The sequence below is a fragment of the Caloenas nicobarica genome, chromosome 3 (genome assembly GCF_036013445.1).
Source record: "Caloenas nicobarica isolate bCalNic1 chromosome 3, bCalNic1.hap1, whole genome shotgun sequence".
In the NCBI taxonomy this organism is placed as follows: Eukaryota; Metazoa; Chordata; class Aves; order Columbiformes; family Columbidae; genus Caloenas; species Caloenas nicobarica.
Window position 1 is genome coordinate 97464580 of NC_088247.1, and position 24096 is coordinate 97488675.

Sequence of the window (24096 nt, forward strand, 5' to 3'; positions counted from 1 at the left end):
ACACTGGCAAAAATCAGAGACCAAGGCTTAACAGACACTGCTCGTACTATCCATGGCCTGTGGGTAAGACAAAGTAATTTGTCACTAATGCCCTTCTTAAACCAATATTTCACGAAAGACAAAAGAAATTGTAAGCTTTTGTGGCACACTCCTGTTTTGTATTCGTGCAACACCTTGTCCTACTCAGGTTCTAGGACACAACTAGCTCCTCAGATATTAAAAAATATAAGTGATAAAGAACTAAGAGCAACACAAATAATATTCCAATAAATGAAGAGCCTTCTCAAGCAAACAAGATTGATGTGAAATGCCATACTGAGTAGGAAAAGAAAAAGGACAAATTTTAATTTGAACTTAAGATATCAAATAGGCTACGGCAGAGACAAAGGAAAAAAAAGAAAAAAATATTTGAAAATACAACAGGGAACAGTCAGAGATCCCATGTTCAATATTACTGAAAGATCTTTACAGAATAAGAAGTCTGGTACCCCATATGTCTTCACAGGAAGAAAAGTGGGCTTCCCTGTATGATTGTCTGCATTCTGCTTTTCTCTAGTGTAGTTCTATTGACTTAAGTGGGATTACAGCAGATATACAACAAGGTACCTAATATCACAGTTGGGGCTAATGTTCTTTTTAAAATAATGACTGCAATATCCAGTTGGCAATTAAAGAAACTCATTTTAGACATGTAAACTATACACTTGCCCTTTATTATTTGTAATGAATCAACTGGCTGTGGCAGTTAGAATACTTAACAAAGACTTGTTGAGAACATTGGCTTCCAAGAAGTTTCAGTAATGTGTAGTACACTTAGGTCCAGAGTGAGGTTCACTGAGCCAAACAGAATAACCTCAGACCCTTTGTCTTACATTCTACTGCCTACATTTTAGCATGAACTATAATTCAAGGGCAGACATCTAAAGAAAAGGAATTATTGTTTGATGCTAAGCCTTGAGTAGGATTAGGAGGGAGACTGTTCCAAATTCCAGGACACAAAAGCAACCTCAGGGTGGACACATGATAATCATATGGTATTCCTACAGTGCAGTGTCCATGTGAACATCTGCCCCTCCCCTGTGCTAGTGCAATCTATGTTATTTCTGTAATTCCAGTTTTCCATTCTCAAATTTATCTGTATTAAATACCGAACAGGTAAGCTCCTGTTTGTGGGAATTTCATCATCACGTGTGACAACAGTACAGGTCTGGGCTGGAGCTGTTTATTTTGCATAGAAACTAAGACATATACAGGGCATAATTAACAGAGTATTGACTACATGGAGATCCCATGGAGCCCACCAATGGCTTACACCTCCAGCTACACAGGAAGATTAAGAATTATTGGCAAGAGTCACAGCTGCAGCCATAGCATTCATAGCAATAGGAGATACAGGAGTGCCATGTTATATTTGCCATGTTGTCATTAACACCATATCAAGACTTTCCCTAAGCCATTTTTACGTCAGGGAGACCCTGCTGCTGGCCTAGAAGACAGCTACAGGAAACCTGGAACAGTCTCCCCCTCGTGGCAAAAGCCCTAAAAACATAAGTCCTTCAAGCAGCCTCCTCTGCCTGGAGTTTTTCTCAAAACTTTGTGGGTCTACTTAAATCACAAAGTTTCATTTTCATAACCTGTCTGCAGTGTTGTTTATGGCATCTTACAGCTGTTCTGTCCATAAAACCAGTAACTCAAATCAGTTTGTAATGCAGGATTAGGATCCAACTGACAAAGAACTAGACATAAATGAATGAAGTGAACAACTGTGTTAAGGTTACTCCAGAACTTTCTTCTGTACTAGAATCATAGAATGTCCTGAGTTGGAAGGGACCCACAAGGATCATCGAGTCCAACTCCTGTCCCTGCATATGACAACCCCACAGTTCATACCATGTGTCTGAGGGCTTGTCCAGTCTCTTCTTGAACACTGTCAGGCTTGGGGCCGTGACACCTCCCTGGGGAGCCTGTTCCAGTGTCCAGCACCCTCTGGGGGAAGAACCTTTTCCTCATGTCCAACCTAAAGCTCCTCTGGCACATCTGCCTGCCATTCTCTCAAGTTCTCTCATTGGTCACCAAAGGGAAGAAATCGGCGCCTACCCTACTATCTCGAGTTTTACTCACCTCAGTTTTACACAAGTGAATAGTCCAAGTTCCTGTTAACACTGAGATCCTCAGAAGAACAGAAACTAAGCAAGAAAGTACTACTTTAATAATAACTTTAATAATTTAATAATAATTTAATAATAATTTAATAATAATAATAACCACTGTAAGACTTTGCTGAGATGTGGAACACAACACTTCATTTACGTTACATTAAGTCTTCTGGACACCTATTTCCATTCCACTGTCACGGGACCAATTTCACAGCTCTCATGCCTGCCACCAGGCTTCAGATTCCCAGGGCAAGGGGGCAGACAGCGTTTGGTTCACACAGAGATAACTTATGCACAGAGGCTAAAAACATCTATTTATGGACACCCAGGGAAGGAAAATGTTACCTCAGCAAGTCGTGAATGCTTGTGAACATTCTCTCCTTTCTGCACGCTCGGAGCAAGCTGCTGCAGGACACCTCGGCTGCTTGTGAGGGCACGGGTCAAGCGAGCAAACTTTCCCCAGCCTTGAAAAAATATGCAAGATTGTATGCATTACCAAAAAAAGCTGCAACTGTATCGCACAAAGTCTCTCATACACCGCCCCCACCCTCTCCCCCTCCCAAAAAAGCTCAGTGGCTCTACAAGAGTGCTCTTACATGAACTACATCTTTTGTAAGGATAAACATCCACTTTACAACAATCTTGTATTAAATCCGATGGCCAGATTTGGATCTTACAGCATGGCAGGAGACACTCCAGACTAATCAAGATGTAAGACTAGAATCACACACAACGAAAATTACAGTTGCCTGTAACAGCAGCGAATTTGGCCTCAGATGTATCAAGCATAGATCTGGCATAGGCAGAGAAATGTACATAAGATAATAAAAAGCAGTGCAGACAAAGCAAAACAAAATCATTAATGTTATCCTTTCTAAACCAAAGGGGGAAATATACAAATAGATTTTCTCAAACTCTGATAAAACATTTAGCAGCTTCTGGCAGAGAAGTCATACACTGAATTTTAATTCAATATATTTTTTACAGTCATTTCAAATACTCCTCACAATAGAAGACCTTGAATAATAGTCACAAGAGCTAGTTCTAGCTATTACATCTATAAGCAGTACTTTGTCATAAGAGAAAGTCATGTAGAGTATACATCTAGATTTTTTTGGTACTCTGAAAGGAAAGTATCACTGCATTTAATCCCGATCTTGAAAAATGCTAGCACTGCCTGGGAACTGTTAAGTAGTCTCACTTCCTACTCCAGCTGAGGATGCTCAGCACTTTGCAGTTTCAGTTCTTAATGAGAACGTGGTTCTGGAAAAAGCTCCCTCCATATTATGGTTTTATCACCAAAAGAAACAATATTATCAGCAGTGACTGTTTTTAAAGACCAGTCTGAAGTTTAGCCTGCAAGCGATCCATGACAAGTACAGCAATATGGGTGGTTAAAATACTACCCAGTACTTTGAATATATCTTTGCTTGACACCTCACTTTTATGAAGTTTGCAGGAACATATTCGGTAATTTGAGAGGTAATCACAAAAAAATAAACAAATTACACAGATCCAGTGCAGAACAAGATCTTTCAGGGCAGACCTGAAAAGAGAGTTTAGCATTTTCTCCTTTATGAATATGCAAAATGGTGCATTTATTAAAGGGAAGGTCCAAATTCATCAGACCTCTCCAAAATCTATAATAAAATTGAATATTTTCTTGTGCCTTAAAGCATGTCTTAAAGCAAGTCTGTCACAGGTAATTTAATAGCCAAGTTGAACAGAATTAGCCAACATTTTGGGCAATATTCAGCAACAAGCAGATTGAATTATTTCCATCCGGGAAGCCAGATCTTTCCTTATAAACCCATGTAAGACTAGCTACTATACTAAAGGACTATTTCTCAGCAAAATAAATCAACATGACAGAACTTCAAGGGAGGTCAGTTTGTATCTGTTATGAACCTGAGCCAAAGCACTTCATTTCTCACAATGTATTTCCATGGAAGGGTGTGTGGTTTGGGGTTTTTTAAACAGATTCATTTATAAATTAGTATTCTTTACTGTACATGAAAAAATAATGGAATCATAGAATCATTTCAATTGGAAGAGACCCTCAGGATCATTGAGTCCAACCATAACCTAACCTAACCTAACTCTAGCACTAAACCATGTCCCTAAGAACCTCATCTGAACACCTTTTAAACCTCCAGGGATGCTGACTCTACCACTTCCTTGGGCAGCCTGTTCCAATGCTTCACAACCCTTTCTGTGAAGAGTTTTTTACTAATATCCAATCTAAACCTCCCCTGGTGCAATTTGAGGCCATTTCCTCTTGTCCTATCACTATCCAACTACAACTGATACGCTAAGGCTTGAAGGACTTACCACTTCATGACTAAAGCCAGCAAAGGTTAAAAGAAAGGATTGGGTTGGAGAAACCATTCATAAGGGCTAATCTTCAGCTGATGCAAATCAGACCAGCCTTTGTAAAGCCAACACAGCTACAGCGATTAACACCAACCTAAAACTTTGCTTTTGCGGAACCTAAATGCCAGCGCTACTACGTGTTCCTCCTGTTTTACAGGGCCATGGGACAAGGCTGTCAGCACGGGTATGTCACCAGGGATGCAAACCCAGGCTGCCGAGGCCCGAGCGGGGGGTTGTTCCCAGAGGACACGGACGAAGCGCCCCGTTCTCCAGCCCCGGCTGCGGCGGGAGCGGGCGGAGCTGCGGGAGCGGGCGGAGCGGCGGCCCCGGCGCTGGCCATGGTGCTGAAGCCAAAAAGGGGCCGCGCCAGCGGCAGCCCGAGGGGGCTGGTTTGCAAACCGCAACCCTAGCGACAAACAAACAAAACAACAGACTTCCAGCTTCACACAGGAACTCGAAATCTGCCTCCCTTACCAGACACATAGTGCTTTTAACGCCAGCTAATACAGACAGCCTCTTTTACTAACTCAAAACAGGTAGGGCACTTTCCTGGAAGACTTGCAATTCGTTCAAAACTTGAGGACAAACTCTGAGTGTGTATTTTCTTCCTGCCATTGAGTTCTCTAAGAATTGGGCTGTTCAGACATAAACACAGAGAGAGAGGGGGGAAAAGGAAGCACCTCGCCTGAGCTTTCTTGCACAAAGGCACTGCCAGACAAGTCTGCAGCATGGTTTGTGTCTAGGAATGCTGAGCACCTTCAGGTACCTTCCCTTCTTCTCAAGAGCCATCTCCTTTTGAAAGGTCCAACTTAACCCACTCCTCTGCTCTAAACATTGCAAATTTCATTTGTGTGTGTCTAAATGGTACACGAAATAATCGAATATTAGATCTCTCACCACATACAGCAAACTCTGATCTGACAAAAATATAACTGCTTGTTACAGGCAATAGACTGCATCAAGAGACAGGGCTATTTTGCTTGGTTTTTTGAACCAGCGCTGACCTGGAAAGGTCAGGCTGCCAGTATATATCCTAACTCTCTCCATATATTGGATACAACACATGGGAGCTCAGCTTGCAGTTGCACATGCCATTATGTGAAGAAATGCCTCAACCAGGCACCAAATCACTGTGCAGATGTCCCAGGTGTATGAATCTAATCTTTAGGATAGAACACTCTCCTCCTTGTATTGCCTTTTTTTTTTCTTCTGCGAAAGGAAGATAAAAATATGGGAACTTCGAAGTATAATTATAGTGAATGTGCAGATTGTGGCATAGGAAAAAAAAATGAAAATGAGAATACCAGTACTAATCCTATTGAATGATAACTTCTCTAATACTCCTTGAAAAGACAGCAGTATCTCTTGAATTTATTGCAACTTTTCCTCCAGAAGTCTGGAGACAGACACGGTCTACAGCAAGTTAGATATTTATCCAGCCACGACAGGTCAAATAATGGACTTATGCCACAGGAGAGAACATAAACATTAAATTCTCATGGTCACAGAGCTGATTACAGGAAGAAGATGGAGCTTTCCAAGACAAGAAACTAAGTTTCAGAATGGTGTAAGAATATATTGACGTTAGCCCTGCTAGGGCATTGGAACCAGATGATATGGATTAGGAGTTCTCTTTCAACACAAGCAGTTGGTATATCCTTATATCCATTCTTTTCCTCTAGAAATAGAGAAAATATAAATTAAATTGCAATCTAACCACTCTAGGTGATTCTCATATAGGCATATATACTCTTCAAACCGACAAGAGTTCACATAGCTGAGAAGACAGCTTGGAATTCGGGTACAAAACAAAGCTGGATGCCAGCCCCATGGTTGTGCTTGCCTGTGCCCCTTGTTCTAACCCATTTTTATCATTGTTTGATCCCCTTTTTCAGTTCTGCAGAAAACTTCATGCAGGGAAAAAGCAACAAGATGGCACTGAAACATCAGCTTTAAAAGGATGAAGAACCTTTGAGATTAGCAGCACTGATTTCAGCTGTCCTGCATTCCATGATGCTCTTTCAGTTGTTCACCATTTTACTGCAAAAAGCTGAATAGAAACTGCTTCTGAAAACACCCAAGAAGACAAGATGCCTTCAACAGGTACAAAAACTGTACTCTGAGCTTTGTTTCACTGGGAAACATGGCATGGAAATGTGATGTGATGTTTAACTCACCAAGACTTCTTTAAGGGAGAAACCTTCATTTAACAATGCTCTTAAAATGAAGAAAACAATTTTCTGTATTTTGAGTTGAGCGTGATCTGTTGATACTCTATCCACAACAACATTTATTATTTATTTGTAGGTAGTTATTTGTTTTCTACCACTCTCCTCAATTTGATCATGACTACTTGTAAGTTCAAACTTTAGGAACTGTGGCAGTCACAGAACCCTCGTTATCAAGTTGCTGATTCATGACTTACACAATTCCTAGAGCTACAACAAGGAAATTTTGCCTGCTAGAGAATAAGCTCATTAAGCCATGGGTCTGTTGTTCACACAGAACTGTGCAAATGCAAGTATTAATAAATCAGGATTCCAGCAGTTCTTGCCTCCACTCAAACCACCTTTGTTTCTTTGCACATCAAAGATCTCTGCTTACATCCATCATGCCTCTCTGCAGTCTCAATGCTCCTTCTCTTTGAAACTTCAGGACTAAAACTGTCTTATTTTTCCATATGGACTGGGAAAGCATACCAAAGCTTTTCAATATACTCACCATTTCCCTTTCATTTGTTTCCTTTTTTAAGAAAACATTTCATCTAAATGAAAGTAGAATATAACTTAATCCAAATATTTCAAACACTGGCTCTGCTCATATAAATACATCTTTAAAAAGAGAACAAGAAATTAGACAGCAACAACAACCAAAAAAAAGAAACAAAAAGGAAAAAAGGAAACACTTGGAGTTTTCCCTGAATTAAGATGAAGGAAGCAATCAAGATATTATTTTCTTTTGTGTAGCCCTGCTTGTGATGCAAAGGACAGCTTAGCTGCAAAATGAAATAAAACTGCTTCTGCAGAGGAGATGATAACTGGTGATTGCTGCAAAGCACAGGAGGTTACAATAGCTAGGAGGCTAACAGCCATTCTCCTATATGATTCAGTGATATTGAATTTAATCACCTTTTTGTATAAAAACAAAGTACGAAAAGCAAAAATCAGGGTCCAAAGCGTAATTTTCAAACTTTTATAAAGCAGCATAGATTCATCTGAATATGTTCACATTGTACTCACACATGCAAAACCTGTTCAGGTAAACTTCTTACTGGCTACTCAGAGCGCAGGCACAGATTCTATTTGTCTGCACAAATTATAGCTTTCATAAAGTGATGCATTCCACTTTATAAACTATTCTCAAACTTCTCATACTTGGTGTGTTAGATCTCAAAGCATAAAAGACATATGCAGACAAAATGCATGAATTCCAAATATAGCATATACTCTAAATTCAGCTAAGAAGCTGACCTATCACTTCACAAGCTAAATTTAGCTATGCTATAGCTTGATTTTGCCTACTTCTGTTCAAGTAAATCTATTTTTTCCTGATTTTTTTCAAAGGGGCAAGCATACAAATAAGAGTGTAAAAAGGTTGTTTAAAAAAATTACATCATCAACATCACTGACACACTATTTTTAAGTTGTTTTATTTAGAAAGCACTATTTTTAAAGCTGCTGCATTTAAAAGCAAATTTACTTAACTTCTATGGCAGTCATAAATTAAACATCTTATGAATTATGTGAATCAATTAACAGAGACTGCAAATAGAAGAGTACTTTTTACATGATGTTAGAAATATTTTTGTTTCATCTCTTCCAATGTCTGATATTATTAATAAAAAATTATTAAGAATGAAAAATGGTACTAGGACCTTCTATGTCTCTGAATCACCTTCAGATAAAAGATGCCTATTCATTTTTGTGTACAAGTCAAACATCTGTCATTAGACCTCAACACTTTTCACTCAAGCAGGCACTACATCATTTGCAGCTGAACAATCATGCTTGAAATTGCCAGCAGGTGATAGAAAACTAAGATATACCACAGCTAAGCAGGTTTAGCCTGACAGATTAGTTTATCTTTAAATTGACTGTGTTCATGTACTACATAAAATTATTCTCTACATAGACATACAGGCATTGATTTTGTAAAACTCAAATACTTTATGCTATGCCACTCTACAACTACGCAAATAACATGTAAGTTATTAAAATATCTGCATTTGCAAGCAGCCTGTTACATATTAAGTGGCCATATGCACAGGAAACTGATTTCACATATAAACACATTAAAATAAAAGTAGTTGATAAAAGCTGACTGAAGGTGAAAAAAGAAAAAATCATTGATTTAGCAATCAGTTTTCAGTTTTTTCAATTATTTGATAATCTCTAAATTCATAGTTTTAGGTTTTCAGATTGGGAGTTCACTTGGGTTGAGAATGTGGAAACATTCCTATGAAAATTGCTATCCTTCAAAAGCATGCTACAAAATTCCTGTGTAATGTTGTACGCTGTGCAAGGAATATGCCCTCTTCAAAGCTCAGGTCTGCAAAATAAATGATTCTTAGAAAACGTTAATACAATTTTACATTTTTTAGATCTTCCAAAAATGTTATTTCCCCTCCATGAATCCAAAAGCCCACTACAGACAACTGTCTGACGCTTCATACCTGTCTTTTTCCCCCCACAGTATACAATTGCACAGTGAGATCTAATGTTAAAGACATGGTCATGCATGCAAAATTATTTAATTGTTAGACGAATCAGCTCTTCTCTTCCAAGAAATTACTTATCCAGTCATCAAGTGACTGATACAATAGCACCTCCTGAAATACATGCAACAAAATTCCAAAGCTAGCCTGTAGCAAGTAACTTACAGAAGAAAGGAAGGCATAAGGGATAAATTAAGAATTAGAATAGAATGTGCAGTTTCATTTATATCATGTTTGATTTTTGTATACAGCAATAGAGAACTCTTTACCAGCATGAAACTGGTTCAACTTCATTAATTTGGGGAGATTCAGAGCAATATTTGGAAGACACATTTAGTGCATCACCTCTTCTGTACATAAAGTCATAGCACTCAGAATAAGTATAGAGCTGTGAAACAGGGACCTCTAAATAATACATCCAGTTCTTCTGCCTACAACTTTTGTTAATCACTTAGTGAGTTTCCATGGGCCAGATGAAGAATTTTGCTTATCATCTTAACTCCTCTGCAAGTTGGTGCATTTATAATGTAGGTTTAGTGCTTATATTGCTTTAGATATGGAACTTCTAAGAATTGCCATGATTGCTGTAAGAACAGCATGATTTCAAGATCCAAAGGAGATTTAAAAACAAACAAACAAACCAAAATGAAAAAAAGAAAAGAGAAAAGGCCTTCCTTGAAAACAAATGTGCTCCAGTGTTTCCTTGTATTGAAAGTGAAGGACAAACTTTTTTTCACGAGAGTACATATCACTATCACTTTAAGGATCTTACGTAAAAATGAAAAGACACAGCTACCAGCTGTGACTGAAAGTCCTGCTTATCAACTCATTAAATAAATCAAGGGCCTTCACTCCCAGCAAATAAACACGAGACAGCTTTACTGCATCATGTTGATTTATCTTTGCTGTCAGTCCTCATCAGGATACAGCAAAAACCACTAAGTGGGGAAAAAAATACAGTAGACCCAACCTTTCTGACAAGGTATTTTTTTCAATTTCATTAAAGTAGCAAAGAATCAAAAAAATACCATTAAAAAGAGAAAAAATAAATAACCCACAGAGCCTGGAAGAGGGTATGTTTGCCAAGGTTGTACTTCCTTTTTCATGGTAACAGGTGTTTCCACTTTGAGAAACTATGTTTTTAAAGAATAACATTTTGAGAATAAATGTAAATCCGTTCACCTTCACGGTAAGTTTCCTGTTTAATTTAATACTACAAATATTATTAATAAATACTACAAAAATGCAAACAACAGGAGAACTTACGTCTTCTTTTTACCCCAGAGGACACAAGTGTCTGTAATTCTCCAAATGGGTACAAAAGGTCTGTTTCTGACAAGATCTGAACCTGAGAGCAAGTTTTTGCTGCTGTCACAGCTGAGTTTGCTTCCAGGTTTCCACAGTGTAACTCAGCAAAGGGTTAACAGCAAAACACAGCAATGCTACTTCACTCACCAGGACACCTTAAACCTGATTCAACTAAAGACGATGGGGAATCTTTTCACACATGTTAAAGGAAACTAGTATAGAACTTTAATATACGGAATCCCATAATAATGGTAAGTAATATCAAGCCAGGCAGAATGAAATTATTCAGACCTTTGCTAGACTCCAACAGGGTTAATTCCTCAGGTTTTGCATACAGTGTCTTGCACAATTTGTACAGGGCCCAAGACCCTTTGGTTCCCTCTGACTTCAAAGAGGCTGCTTAGCAACCTCACGACTCCTTGAAGGCTATGCTAGAGTGTGGATTAAAAATGAATTTTAAAGGAAGAGCAGCACCTATTTGCTAAGTAAATGCTACTTCCTGAAGCACTTCGGAGTTTCATTGGCAATGACCCTTTCCAGTGCAGGCCAGAGCCAATTCACTTAAGAAATCAGCAACCATTCATTGCACAAATGCAGTTCCCCACGGCATAGCTAGAAGCTATTTTAACATCTAATTCTTTGGCTTTGGTATTTAAAGGACTTCAGCTCTTTCAAGACCAGGGCAAACAGACAGGAGCAGCATAAATATATAATTGTGAAAAAGACAAACCTTTACATGAGTCATCCTCAATGGGCTGCTTGAAAGCCGTTATGTCATTGAAAGTGCAAAGAAATAAAACCACTTTATCCTGCTCATTTCGAATCGGAGCTATTTTCACAAAGAACCAGACAGGTGTTCCTGGAAACAAACAAATCAAAAAGTTGGTCAATGGTAGGCAGAACAGTAAGTGTGCTAGCTTAGATGTTTACCCTTCAAAATCAGCCATCTGCAAACCTTACTTTAGTGCTGGGTTGTTTGCAAACACCTATTAGGAAAACTGACAAAGCAGCTGACAAGAGCGTTAGTTAAGTTCTCTGTTCTGCCTCTGATTAGTTTTTTAATCTTCAGGAATCACTTGCTATTTCTGGGCTTCATCTACACAGTAAATACTTCAACTTATGAAGTGCTTTGTAATCTCCTGAAAGAAGAGTCCCACGTATGTGCAAAGGGTGCACACAACACAGTCTTGCTGGTTCTGTGCAGGACCTGAGAAAAGGCCAACTGTGCCTAGACCACAACCATAATATAGGGTGTCAACTCAAGAGCATGACCAGTTTTAGTTGACTTTATATTTCTCTACAAACAGGGAGCACCATCCTCTGACAACTACATCAGCCTATGCCCAGCTTCAAGAGACAAGCTCTGGGAGTTCTGGTCTAGCCTGCTAATCATCCTGTGAAAGGAAAACCCTTTGCAAGCTGCATTGCCTTGTCCTGAGCCTGCTCAAAACCTCTCTAGTGCAAAGCAAGGCCCCACTGAATTCAGGAAAGAACACGTTAGCATGACCAGGCCATGGTCTCTGGGTAGGAGTAAGCTGTACTGCATAGAACTGTACTTTTCTAATTACTGCAGTAGATGAACTACTAATCAAAACTGTTTGAGAGATTACAGCCTGTACGTTGCAGAAAAATATTATTCTAGATAATGACCCTTCAGATGCTGCTGTAAATTTTCCTGGACATTTATCCACATAAATCCTCTTGAGGAAAGAAACTGTCAGTCAGCCCTGGTAGTTCTGGTAGTCTCTGGTAGTTCTGCTGAGACTACTGAAAAGATCCTACTGATAGCAACGAAGTTCCATGTAAAAAGAGTGTCTACTGCTCGTTTCACAGGAGCCACACCAATCCTAGTGATATTTGAGTATAAGCTGGATTTGAGGGCTCAGAACAAAGCAGTTGGCTCCTTTATGTCATAACATGGCCTCCTTGAAGGCATCATTTTTTAATCTGCAGTCTTAACATTGTTCATAAAAAGATTATTCCTTCTCCAGTGGTGAGGTACATGGCAATCAGGAGACTCCAGGGTCACCAGGCCTGAGCCTGCAGGGAGCTTGTACATGAGTTTTCAGACTGTCCCTATATCCTCAGTGATGCTAAAACAAACTCACCATTGCTTTTTGCAGGCATAAAATGCAAGACCCAAAGAGAGAATTCAGGCTTGCTTGCTGTGAGCAGCATTTCTCTTGCATCTCCCTTGTGAGCTATGTTTGAGAGAAGGGTCTATATACCAGGGGCCAATATGAGATGTAAAAATCAGCAGGATTTTGGCCATCTCGGAAAGCCAGAATAAACAGCGCCACATGTAATTTTTGTCACTCATGCATGAAAGCCTATTTTAAAGGAGTTGATCTTAGAAGACTATTTATTTTCTTTATTGACTACAGGATGCTACTCTAGGCTAGAGATCAGACCCTTTTTCACCTGAATTGCTCAGTATTTTAACATGAGTACTACATGGTATATTTCATACCACAGTTAGTCATAACTAGGGCCACTTGTGCTTCCTGACTGTCCAAGGGTCATGAGGAAACCTCACGTAGTTCACAATTTACTGCTCAGAAAAGCAAATAAACACAGGGGTTTTTCCAACTAATTAATACAAGAGATGATGTTACTACTGGTGCCTCACCTGGCTGTTTCCCAGCCTCTGTGCTTAACAATGTTTTCTGGCCACAGAAAGCCAGGGCATCTCCAAGACCCATGGATGACTTCCATAAATGAAGAGCTCAGTTCCTAAGGCTCCCACTGTGCCTGCATAGCACAGGCAGTTTCAAACCCTGGCTGAGATTCCGTGCCATACGTACAGCCACCTCCTCAAACAGCAGGGTACATGATGCATGGAGGCCTCTGCTCAAAAAGCAGAGAAATCCAGACGGAATCACTGATGGCCGTTTCTGGAGCATGCCTGCGTGGCAGAAAGTATTAAGGAGCATATATATATATATATTTTTTTTTTTTTTTTTTTTTAAGAGTTAGCATTCCTAAACAGCTCCTTTCAATAAACTTCGGGCAAACAAAAATTTTAAATGCAATAAAAGATTCAAAGTAACTGTGCCAGAAAAATCACCACTAACTTGCTAATGAGCTTAGAAGACACTGCTGCAAAGGAGCCAACAGCAACTTTCAGGACAGTAACACCCTTAACCCTTTCTCAGGAACTCCTAAAATTGCCTGTCTCCATTTCTTCTTGCCTACTTGTTTTTCCCGTCTTCACATGTGAGCTATTCAGAGGATGATCAAATCCATATCTTGCTTTTATGCAGATTCCTTCATGACTAATTGCTTTTGTTTTTACCCACTTCAATATCCTTCACTAGCAGTGCGACTTTTTAATCAGACAGGATCTCCATCTGCAGCCTTGTTTTTTGATCTCCATCTACGTACACTTGCTTTTTTGACTACGGATTTTTTTTCCCCTCCCTAAAAACACTTTATATTGTTTTGCTCCTTCAAAATACAGCCATTCTGGTATGAGCTGCTCATATTAGCCTTCACAGGATTGAGATTGAATTACATATTCAGCTTCATCTCTGTCTCTCACAGCTATAAAAACTTATTACCCTGCTTTTGAAGATGCTGTACGCATCACAGAAACAGAAAGGATGCAATTCACCCTCTTATTCTGGCTATTTGTCAGATGCAAGCTGTCATCTTATCATGATTGTGGTATGATATGTCATTGCGAGATTTTTCTAACATGTTCTGAATGCAACAAGAGGAAGGACTTTTTCTGATAACCTGTAGAAGGCTGCTGCAGGGCAAGGAGCCTATACCAGCAGGGTTCTCACTTTCTGACTCCCTTGACTCCCACTCCTGTGCTGCATTATTCATAGTAAAAAGGAAAACAAAACACTGTTTTACCTCGAACCAGGTGTAGATCTTAGCAATGTGCCCCTCAGGCAACAAGAGCTAGCCAGATATCCTTGATAGCTAAAAGTAGGTGGTTTTGATGACTGTCACTATTTGAGTACCTTTATAATTTCCAGTGTGTCAGAGTGCCATGAACAGGGTGTATTCCAGGGCAGAATGCAAAAAGAAGGTGGCACAGGTGGTCTGTGTAAATCATCTTCCAGGTTTGGATCTACACAGTAACACAGCAACAGCAGAAATAAGTAGATGAAAAATTCTGCCAGGCCATGTATCTGCCTCCACAACACTATTCAGTACTTTTCCCTGCAGCACGTTCCCCACCATCTTGTCAGTGTCTTATGTGAACAGGAGACAAGCAGATACAAAACTACAATCATGATGTGAGTCCTCGCAGCGCTGGGTAACATGGGCTTTCCACAGTGCTCTGCAACCAGGAGCTCGTTCATAGCAGTACTGGGATCTGAACTGTGGGAACACACTGAAAGGCTCAGCCAAGCTGCGGCTGTGCTCAGCTTTTTTCCTGCATACTGCTTTAATTATCAGAAGAATTTTACTTTTTAAACATTAAACTGTTTATTTAACTATTAAACAGGAAAGCTTAAAGTATAAACCACCTATAAATCAGGTCAGAAACTAGAATTTCAACCTCCTACAGGCAGCCCTCATCCTCTTGGTGTCAAAGCGGATGTCCTGCTCAGCTGATCGCTACTGGCAAGAGGCACAAACATTTTAATGAAAAATGTGATTTTCAGATTCAGCCTACGGGTTATTCAGACAGTGAGAGAAACTGCAGCATGTTTCAGAGTCATAGTAAAACAAGAGTAATTTTCCCATATGCTCCCAGTTTGCGTTGATGTACAGCCACGCAGAGACTGTTTACCAGTGTTTCCAACAATACATCTACTTTCATTTACATTTTGTGCTCCGTCCTGGCAAACTCACTGGTGAAGTTCAATGACAATGCCAATGCACAAACAAAGAAGTAAACACTCATGAGCCACGTTGGCTTCTGTTAGATTTGGAATCAACGGTGAAAGAATCCAGAGTTTGTCTAATGGCATAGGACCAATCCTGCTAGAAAAGGGAGTCACTTCAAAGCTGGTAGAGAAGCAGTGTGAACTGGGAAGAAATTAAAATCTACAATGAACTTCTGACAGTAGCCTGTAGGACCAGCCTGTCTTGTGGTACTAAAGTTATGTAGCTCATTCCAGAATTAATAGATACAGCTCTTAATGGTCTTCACTGGCCTGACCACAGGCAAGACAATTTTAAGATTCATGATTCAGGTGCCAAATCTTCTCCAGACTAACACACAGTAAATGTCTCCACACCTTATAATTTCCCATCTGTAACACAAATACTACTGTCTCTTCCCTCTCCCCTTTTCCAGTCCTGTGTATTTCAACAGTGATATGTTCAGGCCCTTGCCAGGAACACCAGCATTTAACATGCTATTTAACTGTGGTTAACGTCCTCCAGAAACTCTCATAGCATGGAAGTGAATGAGACATTAAAGGTCTATTCCTTATTCCTCATTAAAAGTCGTCTCCCCCTGAGCATATAGATGACCTCTCCTTCAGTTTTCCATCCTGTCAAACAAAACCAGGCTACAATGAATATCAAATCACTCTCTAAATGCACTCTTTCCACATACCTTGAACCATCTAATCAAAGAGGTCAATTTACCAGCTGTGTTTCAAAAGTACAAAAAGGATACTGCTTAAACAAAACTGTAATCAGCAATTTTTCTTTCAACAAAGTAAAACAAACTTAGTTTATAAATACGATGAAAAAAACATGTTTTGACATTTCAGCTGATGACTTCGCTGCCCTTACTGAATGGGACAAGTTTCCTCAGAGCAGCACCACCTCTGCATTACTTGATAACATCTCAGTCAAACAGCCACCAGACAGGTACTGCCCTGAAGGTAAACAGTCAAGCGGTATGGAAATGGAAAGGACAGGAGAATGTGCTGTGTCTCCACCATTTCCTACATGCAGCCATGCAGCCAGCAGGACTTCAGTTATATAAACAGCACAGCTGACCATTGCAGTCACTCCTTCGGGAGTTTCACTTATGCCCAGGTACTCAGTATGAGATTGTTTCTCTCTGTCCCACACAGACCAAATAGTTCGTCCAATATCAAATTAGCAAACCAGCTGATGAGGTGTAATCAGAAAGTTAGGTAAGCTACTATATGCACACAGATTTTAACTAGGAGCACAGAGGAGCCTCTGACATTTGACCGTGCAAGACAAAGAACAAAAGTCTTCCTATAAACTCTGTCTTCTAGCAGAGAGTGTGCACTGAAGGAGAAGAAACCAACTCAGTGTGTAGGAACTCACCACTCTGTGCCAATAACAACAGACCTTACAATGCATTTCCAGCACTTTAAAAGCTGTTACCTTCATGTTTTTCACATCTGGTGCTGCTATGCTCTGGCAGCTAATGCTTCTAAAGGTCAAATCATTACATGCTAAGATAAGAAAAAAACAATTTCAGTCCCCAAAGCTGGAATTGTACACACTGGGGTTATCCTATGACACTGGAACAACACAGTAGGAAAAAGGTTCAGCACACACTTTTGTACTGCATCGGTGTTGATATGGTTTACCTGATTCTGAGCTCTCTGAAGAATAGAAAGTGAGTATAAGGAAGGGGAAGAAACAGGGAAAGATTGAAATGTTCCTTCCATTTACCCCAGATAAAATACTGATGGACTACTACTGAGGAGTCTCATTGCTCTGAACGTGTTTGAAGAGGAACAGCAGGTCTTGGCTCAGCAACACATTTGAAGCTTATGAGATCAATGGGAATTATGAGTTTTATTAATCAAAAATACTTTGATTTGACCTTCCTGAAGGTAAGCGAACTCACGCAGATGGATTTCACAGAAGAGGAGATGCAGGTGTGCATGCTGCTTGACAAATATGGAGATAAATTTCAATGGATACGTGTCACTTTACTCCAACACCCTCATTCTTTCCTGCTTCTGGTCCTATACAATGACTTGGTTTAGCAATTTATGTACCAGAGGTCTCCCTCTGCAGACACTAGAGGCATAACACACTTAAATATAAATGGTTTTAATTAATACCAGTTATGAGAAACTCTCCCTAGTTGTGGGTAATCGCAGGTCTACCATCCTGAGGTGAATTTTGCTCTCTATAAATTAGCATGAGATTGTTGTTCCTTTGTTTTTTAACATCTGTAGAAAGCACTGATCCCAAAGATAAGTGTAAGTAGAATCTGCCAAATCACTATTTGGAGCTTATTTGTCATTCTTTGACATCTAAGAATCTCCTAATACACTGTGAGGGGATGGTGCGTGTGTTAAAAAAAAAGTATTCAGCAAACAAAACAAAAACCCTCCACATGAGTATTCGTGGTATTACATTTGTTAAACATTCAAGTACCTAGAAAACCAGGGCACAAATTGAAAGCGAATCCCAGCCTTTGGGACTCTCACCATAATATACGTACTCAGAGAAGAGCTACCGTTTCCTTGATTCACTTTGCAGTGCGCAAAAGAATTACCTACAGCCAACACTTTGGATGCTGCCATTCCACTGGCCTCACTGGTATCATGGCGCTCTGCAGCATTGCTGCAGACTGTAAGCAATGGGAATGTCTTTACTCAGACAGTGGACCCTCAAAGGCTCTTTGTAACTCTTTATGCATTTTAGCTTTGAAGAGTCCACCCCACTTCAAATATTCTTCCACTGAAGCAGATCAAGTACTGCACAGAAAAGAGGGTTAGATTTCAAATGGGCACCACCTCTTCAGAGGCAGACAAAAGTAAATTTATATTCTTACAAAAATTTACTTCAGCATTAATGGAAGCAAGTGCATCTAGAAGAAGCCTGTTTTTGCAGTGCTTGTAATCCAGACCTATGTCATAGCTGGAAAACTAAGCAAAGTCCAAATTCAATTTACTCAGCCATTTTAATTTATGAGGCTGACCATAAAGTATAAAAATCTAACAAACAGCTGTCAGAGTCTCATAAGAAGTCAGACATTTAAAACTGCATCAGTTCAAATAAACTAAGATTTTACTAAGACTAGATACAATCTATTTTCTAATCCATTAGTCCGCATACTTCCTTGGTGTAAGTTAGTACCGATTTCAGTGAGACATAGCAATGTTTTGATTTTCCCATATAAAAATAAACAATACTTCCAGCATCACTGGACACTCACATCTAATCAAACAATGGAACTGAAGCTCTCACATGAAATTATTGTCAACCTGTCTGTTGTCATTTTGCAATCCAGATTAAAGCAAGCTCTCACTTTGTCTCCTTCCAGGTATGATCATGAATCCCCACCGAATGCAACAGGATGGCATCAGAGCGACAATGACAAAAATTTGGTGGCTGTGCACCTGCTTGCTCCGATTGCTTCCAATTACCCTGAAGGAGCTCTGCATTTCTAGGAAGCAATTCTTCCAGAGAATAACAATGATCGTCACACAAGTAATCAAGGGCCTAGCCCAAGGAAACATCAAATGTCTATCACATCCTAACTTAAAGTTCTGAAATGAGGGAGGATAGTCACTTTTGGATGGCACACTGGGTCACCACCATGGAGAGTGCCTTGGCTAAAAAAAGGCGATCACTTCTAGTAGAATTATTAAATGTCTCAAAGTATTGTTGACATGTCTAGTGTAATATCAGGACATAATTTTCACTCAGAGTAAGAGAGATGACTGTTGGACATGAAGATCAACCTGCACTAGCAACATCATAATTAACTTGAAACTCCTGCTTCGTTTTCTTTTTTTCGCCTGAAAGGATAGATTGCATTGTTAAAACAGCTAGAAGCACATTAAACGTACAGGCTGTGGAAAATGTCCCGATTATTCAGCAGGACGAAAAAGAAAGAAAAGCTTGCTATTTATCATGACTGTTAGTTTATAGGGAAGGAGAGGACAGGTGAAGAACAACAAAAATCTGTCTCCTGTCTAATTTACTGCCTAATTTGAAGAAGAAAAATAGAACGATGGAAGAACAGAGAGACAAAAGAAAGAAAAAAAAAGAAGACACAAAGAGCAGGAAAAAATACGTCTAACAAAATTCAGGGTATTTTCCAAAATTTTCAAACTGAGAGTAGGTTGAAACAAATAATGTTAATTGCTCAAGCAGGCAACTACCATACTTAGAGGCAGAGGTTAGGTGACCACAAAGGCAAGACCACTTAGCAGTCTGTGTGCTCAGTGACTGGTAAACAAAATGGTATTTTTCTATGACGTGTCTTATTCTGAGAAAATGTCCCAGGATGTCCCCTTTTTGGTATTTTTCAGTTACAACTCTCTAGTGTTACTAGTCAGTCTCTGTAACAGTAGTTAATGTACCTCTAAAGCCACAAATCTAACAAACATAAGAGCGCTGCGTTTTGTTAAACTTAAAAGCGAGCTCTGTGCTTTCCTTCCTCCCGTGCCGGTGACCCTCTGCGCACACAGCAGAACCGTCGCAGCTCTACTTTTTGGCATGTCGCACGACACAGCTTCTGCACAGCTGGACTTTGTTCCAGGCCGCCTCTCCTCGGGGAAGTGCACAGCAGGGCAGGAAACAATCCTCATTCCACAGTTACCTGGCTTTAACTCTGCATAAAAGACAAGCCCCAGGCTCTACTGCAGGCCATATGCTGCAGCAACGACAGAAGAGTAGCTGCATAGCCTCTTGGTGCCAAATCACTGTTGACTGAGAAAATTCCAGGCCCTCCTAGATGCCATGACTGCAGCTTATTTACTTGGCTTTGGGTGCATAGATGTGAGCTGCATATGGTCCCTACGGCCACTAACCGAGCTAGGAACAGAAATCAGCTTTAAGAAATAGATAAACATTGGAGGCAGACAACACTAGAAGGAAAGAAGCACAAAGCCAGGCCATTGAGATACCACATATAGCTTTTCAAATTAAACGGACCGGCAAAGCTGTGCTCCAGAAGAGCCCTGAGCAATGGCATTGTGTCAGAGGTCATGATGTTCTGAACAGGCTAAAAAGAGAAGAAAAAGACTAGAAGAGAGATGAAGCAAAAATCTCTTGAGATCTTTTTCTCTCTCCAAAATATGACAAAACCAATTCCATGTACTTTGGCACCACCACTTCTTAGAAGAACAGATTAATTCTGATGGAAAACAATCGGCTCCACACATATGCTAGTGCTGATCTGTGCATGTAAGTATTATCTTTTAGGTTTTATGAAGTGTCTGTGGTTCTCTCACCAAATGCTAACAGTCAGTACTAGCTGGTCATTTCAAGAGAAAGACCAATGGTTCTCACACACAGCTAGATTGGATTATCTTCCACCAGAAAACTGGTCTTTCTAACAAAAAACAAGGCATCAATGAGGTTTACTGTTGAAAATTGTAGTAGTTTATGTTATATTTTGTGGTTGAAGTCCCTCATTCCTACTAGTGCAGAACTGATCAAATTGATCAGCATTGCTGCAATGGGAAGGAGCTGCTAGCAGGGTGCTTCTGCAAGGTACCTTCCCCTGTACACAGACACTATCATTTTCGCGATTAGAAGGCAAAACTATTAAGAGCAAAGTTAAGTCACAGAATGCAGACTTTCAGCTTAACATTTGGCCAGGCTGAAGACCCCAGTGTATTTACATTTCAGGTGACATTAAGAAGATGAGAGTAACTGTGCCATGACATAGTCCACACTAGATGGGGCAACAAGCTTAGGCAAGTAGTTCATCTGCTGACATGTGCAGTTATAGACAGACATAAATTCCTAGGAAAAGTCATATCCCAATTAAGGAATTTTTGTGCAAAACAAAAGTTGATTTCATTTGAAAACTTCAGCTTCTAAAATAAAAGATGGGTTCTTTTTATTCTGAAACTACAGTTAAATACTGGCTTTGCTATATCAAATTTTTTAAAATTGAAAAAGTATGCTCTCTGTAATGGAAACCATTCGCACAAAGCTAGCTTGTGTATTATCATTGCTGATGGAATCTTGAGTGTTGACTTAAAGCATCACACACAAATTGCTCTAAATGTCAGAACAAATTAGAGAGCTTCGTCTGCCTCCCTGGGTGACTTTCATCCCTAATGTTCTCATTTTTCCCTTGTAGATCAACTGGTAGAACTGGGGCTCATGTAGCCCTAAAGAAAGCACAGTGCTACAGGCTGGCAGACTTGCAGTTTACACTATAATTTAAAACAACTTTACACAACTACGTTAACAAATAAACCAATCAACTACTTACTGTTCTTCTTGTACATCAAGATTTCAAAGGAGTTCATCTCATAGTTCTCAAATGTCTGACGGACCTTGTCAATTGTATCTTTGTCTGTCAGCTCTCCATACATAAAACTGCAAATGAAGCGAGAAATTCAAGTCAGATACTAGACAGACACAAAACCATTTGTTTCCACTGTGAAAAGGACCAGTTCAGAAACAGCCCTTCTTTGGTTTTGTTTCACCTGGAAAGCATATTTGACAGATGCAGCTCCAGGAAACAAAAGACAAAACTGGAATAAACAGATTACTTTTCTTCTCAAGCAACAAGCACGACACTACAAGCTATTTAACAGAAAATAAATCTGTTCTCAAATACCTGCAGGTGCTGCTTTTTTGCATAACTTCTGCTCTGTGATATCCTGATAGCTTGCAAAATCCATCATTGCTGTAGACAATGGGCCAATCCACTATCTGGGCATTACCCAAGACAAAATTAGTATCTGTTTGAAAGAACACATCAGTTAGACATTAGACAAGGCTACGGTTGCATTAGAGGAAATATTCATTTCAAGACCCGATCCTGATTGCTTTAATCCCTGTACAGTTTTTCCCAGATACTGTTCCCACTACAGTCAACAGGATTATTCCTGGTTTTAATTTTAAGTAAATTCTTGGTTAAAAAAATATTAATTACTGATGCAAAGCTTAAGGGGATGGTTTTATGAAAGAGAAACACATGATGGTTAAGCAGGTAAAATTCATCACTTGACCAAGGACAGATTCACCAAACTGGTTCCCTCTGTACCACATGCACTGAGATCCACCATGACACTCAGCTTGAATGTGAAGCCTCTTACACATGGCCAAAACAGCCCATGACTGATGTTTCTTCTCTCTGAGAGTAGATGCAGTGGCTCCTTCTCAATATAGCCTTCGCTGCTGGCCAGACAAGCTCAAATACTTATTGTGTGACATGTACGGCACAGCACTCCAAACTAGACACCATACAACCAGGGTTAGTACTCACACCAGGACAAAGAACACTTTGTTTGCTGTACAAGCCAGAAGGAGTTTCAAACAGTAAGAAAAAAAAAAAAACAAAACTGAGCAGCATTCATGCCTCCATTCTCACTGGATCCGTGCATGCTTTTTTTTTTTAATGATTCATACCTTATTCAAATTATTAACATACTCAATGCTGAGCCCAGACCTTGCTTTTCTCTGCTGTTTTGGCTCCTGCACAGTCAACTAACTACACCTGTACCAAGACAGATAGCAGAGTGCTGCTTGGGCATTGGCATGCAGGCAGACATGGTGGTCCCTTTCACAGCTGCAAAGATCCCCTGGCTTTTGAAAGAAAGGCTAGGCAGCCACATGAGATGAAGAGTTCATATATATTTACATATATATATATATATGAACATATATATTTAAAGGAAGTCTTTAAGCGAGTCCACCACGCTGCCTGCTTTTCAGAATCTGCCCCCAACTGTTCAAACGTGTAGTCATCATTAATGCTTCCTGCAACCAAGAGGCGCAAACAAGACATTTTATCTATTAATTGCAAAGAGTTTAGTTTATTTTAACTTTCCCTTTCAAAATCTTTCGTCCTGTTGCAAACTTGAAGTGGGTTTAAATAACACATTCTTGTAGCTATCTAAATCCATTGCCCAACTCCATGAGCGTGATTAAGTGTATCTTTATACACTCCTTAGAATGAAATACATCAGTAGTATAACTCCAGGACATTTTAACTGCTTCGTTTCTCACAGCCTCTTCTAAATACCATGAGTTTTGCTTGGTTGAAGCACTTTGTTCCAAAAACAATACGTCTTTTACCCTTTCCTATAAATAAGCCAAATCATTTCTCATTGCTGAAGTGAGTGCTTTTGAGTGTCTATTACAAACGCTACATTGCACTGTGTTAGGATATTTTTAAATTTTCATCAGGAAGTACAAAAAAATGACAAAAAATATGCAAATACAAATGTTAGGCTACGTCCTGCCCTGATCTGAATGGTGTTATTTCATGCATGCCTTCCTTCTCACCATCTCCCCTTCTCAAAAGGTAACTTACCCTTTTCTCCACTTCCTTAAGAGCTCCTTGAAGAGCTTCTGTTAACTTAAGTAGTGACCTTCCTTTCACATTTAAACCTCAATATTGTCTTTGGATAAATAATCTTTTTTTATTAAAAGCTATATAGGGCACTTTTCTGATTACCATTACTGTGCTAATCCTACTTCTATCTAGCCTTGCAATGCTTCTGTGAGGTGGGACAGTGCCCTTATCCCCTTTTTACAAGTGAAAACAAAGCACTAAGTCCACAAGGGGATTTAAGCACTAAAAGGCAAGACCGCTACAGCCTAGCCCCTAGGTGCCCAGCTCTCAAAGACTTGGGAGCTGGATGCTCCATGCATAGTGTTGGTGAGATAGAACTGAAAAACATTAGCACAGCAAATAGAAACCTGTGGAAAACA

The 24096-nt window shown here is 39.7% G+C and overlaps 1 protein-coding gene across 1 annotated transcript in view; it reads right to left on the reverse strand.

Annotated features, from left to right (window-relative positions):
- KCNH1 (potassium voltage-gated channel subfamily H member 1) overlaps positions 1-24096 on the reverse strand; it is a 178155-nt gene that overhangs the window by 142760 nt on the left and 11299 nt on the right. The window contains exons 2-5 of the mRNA XM_065631601.1: positions 21995-22118; positions 21644-21750; positions 11282-11410; positions 2502-2620 (exon numbers count right to left, since the gene is read on the reverse strand). Of these exons, the coding sequence (XP_065487673.1) occupies positions 2502-2620; positions 11282-11410; positions 21644-21750; positions 21995-22118 (479 nt within the window). The remainder of the gene's footprint in view (positions 1-2501; positions 2621-11281; positions 11411-21643; positions 21751-21994; positions 22119-24096) is intronic.